The 6,360-nt window shown below is 48.9% G+C and overlaps 1 protein-coding gene across 1 annotated transcript; it reads left to right on the forward strand.

Moving 5' to 3' along the window:
- Positions 1-541: 541 nt before the first annotated feature.
- On the forward strand, positions 542-5,243 carry LOC129557918 (testis-specific Y-encoded protein 3-like). The gene is made up of 7 exons (XM_088834505.1): positions 542-1,066; positions 1,644-1,721; positions 1,894-2,005; positions 2,106-2,251; positions 2,372-2,458; positions 4,739-4,929; positions 5,162-5,243. Exons 1-7 carry the CDS (start codon positions 542-544, stop codon positions 5,241-5,243), a joined length of 1,221 nt encoding a protein of 406 aa, XP_088690631.1.
- Positions 5,244-6,360: the final 1,117 nt, after the last annotated feature.

Raw genomic sequence — 6,360 nt, forward strand, 5'->3', positions numbered from 1 at the left:
CCCTGTCTCACCTGCGTGGATCCCTGAACACACGTAGTCGTCCGCTGCCCCAGAGGCAATTTCAACCTTGGGGATGGTTGCAGCGTCAAGTTCAGGTTCCTTTCCTTTGCCTCCCAACTGGCCTGACTCTTCCAGTCTCTCGTCAGACACTTGTGCACTGCTGCGCAGGCAAAGGGCTTGAGTGGACGGGCGTCCTTTGCAGTGAGCAGAGTTTGGCCGCTGGTTCACCAACTGCCAGAGTGCCCAGAATTCCAAGGGGCGTGTCCCGTGACAAACACCTTTAGAATTCCATTTGACTGGCTCGTGATGAGGTCTGGTGGTCAAGATATAGAGTTCTGCCGCCTCCCGCCAACGTATTACCCGCGTGCGTAGCGTCAGAAAGCTCTGCGCATGCGTGTTTGCCCTTGCCTGCCGGTAGTCAGTTGGCAAGCAAGCAGTTGCCGGTGTGGAGTAGACTGCAGCGGGTGGGCGGGCTGTGCGGGCCACTTGCTGTGCTCTCCTATCTATCTACTTTGCAGCTCGGGGCAACGGCCAGGGCCACATGGAGAGTGAGACGGGGCCAGAGGAAGTTGGGAGCTCCCCCGGATCCTGGAGTTTGGTTGTGAGCCCGAGTCTTTACGGGGCAGGGGCCCTGGGCCCTGTCTTCCTGGTGGGGGAGGCAGAGGCGATGCAGGTCCCAGGTGGCACATCAGGCGAAGAGGCCGCCCTGTTCAGGGTGGAAGCGGTAGAGAAAGCCGCGGCCCTGGAGGAGGGAGAGGTGGCGAGGATCGGGCAGCGGTTCCAGCTGCTGGTGGAAGTGGCAAACGAGGAGCCGGATCAGGTGTCCTCAGAGGAGCGGGAGGGAAAGCCGGAGGAGCAGGGCCAGGAACATCCAAGGCCCGGAGCCCTGAGTGACCAGGCCCCACTGGAGGCGCTGGCAGCCCTGCAGGTGGAGCTGGATCCTGTGAATAAGAAAGCCCAAAGGGCCCACTCTCGGCTGAAAGACAAGAACTGTCAGAGGCGGAAGCTGCATCTGGAACGCAGAAGCGCCATCATCCAGGGAATCCGTGGCTTCTGGGTCAAAGTTGTATCCTTCGTGTGGTACTTGTGGAATTTGTTTTACCTGGGCTGTTGCGAAAGCAGTTTACAGATCTGGCAGTTTTGGTACAAAATACATTTATTGGCTGATGGGTATTGACTGCCGGCCAGATATGACGGGTGATGTCCTTTCTGTTTTAGTTAGCAGGAATAATTGATACTTGGGCTTTACTTGCAGAGGTCCCAGTAAGAATTATCATTAGTACCAGGGACGCTTCAGAGACAAGGCTTGTCTGGAATGCAGGTCTTCTCCAAAAAGCTGAATGAATTTGGGGGTGATGTTGCAGTGTGTAAGTGCTCATGCTAGTTGCAGCTAGGAGTGCTTGTTTTCCAGAAATAAGCTAACTCTTAGGAGGCTGAGATGGAGCTTGGGACCTTCCTGTTAGGAACAGAACCTCTTTGTGTTGATAGGCGTAGCCTTGGGGCTTGTTGGACCTTCACACAGTCTGTGTGGACAGAGATGTGAGGAGTTAACTAGTAGCAAGTTGAAGTCAGACAATGCAAGGCTGCTCTTTAGGCAGGCTTTGTTCTTTCAGCGCATCTGCAGGCTCCCTGACCTAAAGCAGTTTATAAACCATCCCCGAATGTCAGTCATGATGAGTGAACAAGACAAAGACATACTTAACTACATGACCAACTTAAAGGTGAGGCAGGGGACACTGATAATTGTGGAAGGGAGGTGCATGGGGAGGGCAGGGGAAATGATATATCCCTGAAAACAGGAAAGCACGGCTCTTCTATAAAGAGGGTTTCATACCCACCCCACTCCCACGCCACCCCCCCCACCCCCCCACCCCCCACTCTTTGTCCTGGCAGGTGGAGGATATCAGGCATCCCACTCTTTGCTGCAAGATCACATTGTCTTTTCGGAAGAACAGGTATTTCCAGAATGAAGTGATTGTTAAGGAGTATCTCATTAACATCACTGGTAAGAGGCAGCTCACTGGATTTGGGGTGTTGGGGCAGAAAGGGGTAGGTTGAACTTGGAAGGTGATTTAGGTCTTTCTGCCATACTCCTTTTCTTGCAGGATACCGAGCATCTCATTCCACTCCAATTCAGTGGCACCAGAGATTTGAACGTAAGGCATACAGCCACAGGCACCACAACAGCGGCATTAACTTCTTCAACTGGTTCTTTGACCATAACTTCGCAGGATCTGGCAAGATTGCCGAGGTGGGGGTCCCACTGGGGCACTGGGCCAGAATTGGCAGTTGATGTTGGAGTTCTTGGCGGCACACGGGAGGGCCCGGGGTCTGGCCAGCCCTGTGCTGACCTTGCTCGTTTGCTTGGCAGATCATCGTTAAGGATCTGTGGCCAGATCCTTTGCAGTACTACATGAGGAGGAAGGCTCCACCACGAGAGGTACTGGGAGGACAAGAAGTGAGGCTACCAGGGGCTGGGCACTGACATAAGTGTTTTCCAGGAGCCTTGGTCACTTATTTCACTTGTGGAGAAATTGAGACTCCATGGAATACAGAGTGACACCAGGGCATGAGGGCATCAGCATGAGACAGAAAGTGTGAAAACCAGGTTCTAACTAGGGAGGCTTGAGGTAGATGAAGCGGCCTGGTCAGTCCAAAGTCACTCCGATTTAAATCTGACTCAGCTGCACATCTCTGAGCTGTCGTTCCATGCCCAACAACTCTGCCCTCAGGTTCCTCTTAAATTGGGTCCCACCTACTATTCCTTATGAAGTCCCCTTTCCACAAAGGTCTGTGAGTCTTTTTTGTGACCATCATTTGCTTCCATTTTCATCATCACACTTGTTTGCTAATTTTGTTTTGCATCTTTTTCGCCGGCCACAATCATTTTGAAAATACTGGCCATTGTGCAGGATTATGGAGTTTTCTCTATTTTAACTGGAGGATAGTTACAATTGGACAGTTTTTGCCATACTGGGGGACCTTGTGTAAACCTATGGCTGGGTTTACACAAGGTCCCCCAGTTCCTGAACCGCCCCCACCCCCCACCAACCGCCCTCCCTACCCCATCCCTCTGGGTTATCCCACAGCTTGACTTTGGGTGCCTTGCTTCGTGCATCAAACTCGCACGGATCATCTGTGTTACATTGGTAATGTGTGTGTTTCGGGGCTATTATCTTCAATCATCCCACCTTCACATTCTCCCACTGAATCTAAAAGTCTGTTCTCTATGTCTGTGTCTCATCTGTTGCCCTGTATGTAGGATGGTCAGTACCTCCCACGTGGTCCTAAACTCTATAGGTGTGTGTTAACATGCAGCATTTGTTTTCCTCTTTCTGACTTACTTCACTCTGTGTAATAGGCTCCATGTTCACTCCACCTCAGTAAAACTGACTTTGATGTGTTCCTCTTTAGAACTGAGTAGCATGTCAATGTGTATATGCACCACCATTTCCTTATTCCTTCATCTGCTGATGGACATCTAGGTTGCCTCCATGTCCTAGATATTGTAAATAGTACTACAGTGAAGATTGGGGTACATGCTTTTTGGTATTTGCTTATAGGAAATGTGAAAGATCACAGACTCTCTCCTGGGAACCGACTTGAAAGAGTAAAGCTGTCTTTAGGATTGTTCAGAGAGGATAGGTTTATATATCTGTCTCTGTGTCTGTTTTGAAAGGAACATTCCCCCCGTCTCCCCTCAGTTTTGAGAAACTTATGATGGAGCGTCCTACTTTACCTAAAATAGAAAACCTAAGAAGCTGCTTCACAAGAAGATCAATGGCCAGCATAGTTCTCGTGCACCGGAAAATAACGAAGAATGGTCTGGTGGTGAAACGGATGGAGAGGGAGACACCAGTCAACCTGAAATAATTCTGAAAGATAAATAAACAGCCTTGACCGTATGTGTCTCTGTATTTTTGGCCAGGTCCTCAGGACAAATACTTCAGCTCCATGTAGGCTTCTCAGTCTACTGTGTGGGAATTACCAGTCCATGGAGAGTTGCAGAGGGGGTTAAGTCATACACATACTTGGGTGTGTGTCAGAGGACGCAGTTCGTCCTGCGGGGCGGGGGTTGGGGATGAAGGAGAAAGAAGACCAGGGGCTGTTAACTGTGGGCCTGGTCATTTTGCACATTCATGGAAAGGATGTGGTGAACAAGGACCAGGGATTGAAGTAGTGGAACTTAATTTCGTTCGATGGTGGCACCCCAAGTATCCTCTCTGTTGGATATCATCAGACAGTTTAAGAGTACAGAACAAGGAAAAAGCCTTAACATTCAACTCACTGTGAACCAGATAGCCTCCTTGTGGTCTTTTGCTGAGACAGTCACCTTCCCAGAGCTAGGGTTCCAGGCAACATCTTAGGGAATGGGAGTATAAGGTATATGGAGGGGCTGTGGCCTAGGGGAGAGAGAGAGAGAGATGGTGGGAAGGCAGTGAAGATGTTAGTTTCTGGCAAAAGTGACCAAGTGAAAAGGTAAAATCTGCCAGGAAACAGAGAAGCAAACAAAAACAGATCCTGCAATGTATGTTTGAGCTCTTCTTTTTTTGTGAAGAGCAATATACGTGAACTCTTCTTCTTCTTTTTTTTTTTTTTTTCCCCAGGAATCCAGATTAAGCACAAAGCGTACAGGGGCAGAAGAGAGGGGAATGGGTATGTTAAGCAGACAAAGGCCAGCCTACCCAGCCGTGCACTCTATATTCCATGGCTCAGTTGTTAATATCCCATTTTCCAGATCGGTGTAAGCTCTTTGCCCAAGGCCCTCTATCAAGCTAAGGTGCAGAAATATCAACATTTGTCTCACGAACCCTCTGGTGACAGTGTCTCATCCTTACTAAATGGCTCGGCACAGACTGTTTTCAACCACGAGGGACCTGTCCTTCTTTTGGGCCTTTTTCACCACTATCCGTGGGCCAAGGGCCAATGGTGAGGGTGAACTTAGGGTGGTCCTTGCCAAGTGGATGACTGCTTCCTGGAAACCCGTCCACCTCTGGACGGGGCAAAGGACAGACTGGCACAAATGGTGCAGGGGAAGTTCAACATTTGTCCCACCGTGTTCTCCTCTCATCCTGGATACAATGGCTCCAACATGGGTATGCCTGAGGGTGATATTTCTGTCCCACATGGAGTTATCACTCCATAACTTTTCTCCCTAAAGCAACATCTTTTTCCAGGGCAAAGGGTCAGGGTTGAACATCAAAGTTCATGGGTTTATGGATGTGCCCTTCAAGGTGCCCTGAATCAGATCTCCTCCTCAGTGCCAGCTTTTGCATTTGAATATCTGTACCCTAGGTTTGCCCCTTCTACAGAGGAGAATCTAAGGCTCTAGACGTCAAGGCTTGGCCTTCTCTGGGTGCTGTCCAAACAATCAGCGCAGTAAGCACTGTGGAAATGTGTCTTCTTACTTAATCTGTAAACTTCAAAGACCCCGTGGGCTCCCACAGGCTGGTACCTGTCTTTCTCAGTGCTAGTTAAACACAAAACAGAACACAAACCAAACGCTAATAACCCTGCAGTCGGTGTGAGATGGCATATCAGTGCATGGGTTGTGGGACCTTAGACTGGACTCATTCTAGGGACTCGACGATGTTTATGCACATTTTACTAAGGTTTTGTAAAGAACTTAAAAGACCAGAAACGTTTGGGACAGGTTCCCCCAGTGCCTAATATTTTCTGCCAGTGCTTCATCAGTACCAGGGGTAACTTCAGCTCTAACCTGTCCCGGAGTGAAGAGTGCAAAGCTGGTTCATGGATCGGTTAGTAAAACTTAATCATGGGTGGTTGACTTGATTGTCATTCTCTGGAAACTTGCCATGACTTGTGTCCCAGGCTCTTTAGGGCTTTCAGTTGGGCCCTAAAGTCTATGTGCTGTTAGAGTTGACTGCACACTTGGCCGTGTTGTGTAAGGTTTTCTTCCACTGAATATCAACGCATGTGAAACTCTTAGGATTACTGATGAATTCATGAGCATCTGGCTCAATCACCCCGAGCTGCATTTATTTCCTGGTCTCTGGATGTGTTCATGTTTTCCTTTGTTTAGAATGAAGACTGGGCATCTCCGTTGTGTTTCCTCATGAACTGGCACTCTCTGAATGTGAGGTGATGTTTCTTCCTGTGGGTCTGCCTATGCCTTTGTCTCTTTGATGTTGTACCCATGCATGTGCCGATATGCACAGCTCTGTTGCCATTGCTGTCTCAGTATTTGCATATCCCTGTTCAACATATATGCCTCGTGTTGCTTGTATTCACTCGTTTTTTGTTTTTTATTTTCCTGTTTTTTAAGTTTCTGTATCTTCGTTAGATTGCCTGTGAATCTGACCCTTTCATTCCTGGAAGAAATACTTCCACCATCTTCAA

Source organism: Moschus berezovskii, chromosome Y, assembly GCF_049115385.1.
Source record: "Moschus berezovskii isolate FMDL1 chromosome Y, NW_MosBer_1.0, whole genome shotgun sequence".
Classification (NCBI taxonomy): domain Eukaryota; kingdom Metazoa; phylum Chordata; class Mammalia; order Artiodactyla; family Moschidae; genus Moschus; species Moschus berezovskii.

Bases quoted from the DNA above. Each gene is read 5' to 3' on its own strand.
- LOC129557918 (XM_088834505.1), top strand. From the start codon at position 542: ATGGAGAGTGAGACGGGGCCAGAGGAAGTTGGGAGCTCCCCCGGATCC. The intron at 1,067-1,643 runs GTATCCTTCGTG...GACCTAAAGCAG, and splicing joins GTGGCTTCTGGGTCAAAGTT to TTTATAAACCATCCCCGAAT. The intron at 2,006-2,105 runs GTAAGAGGCAGC...CTTTTCTTGCAG, and splicing joins GTATCTCATTAACATCACTG to GATACCGAGCATCTCATTCC.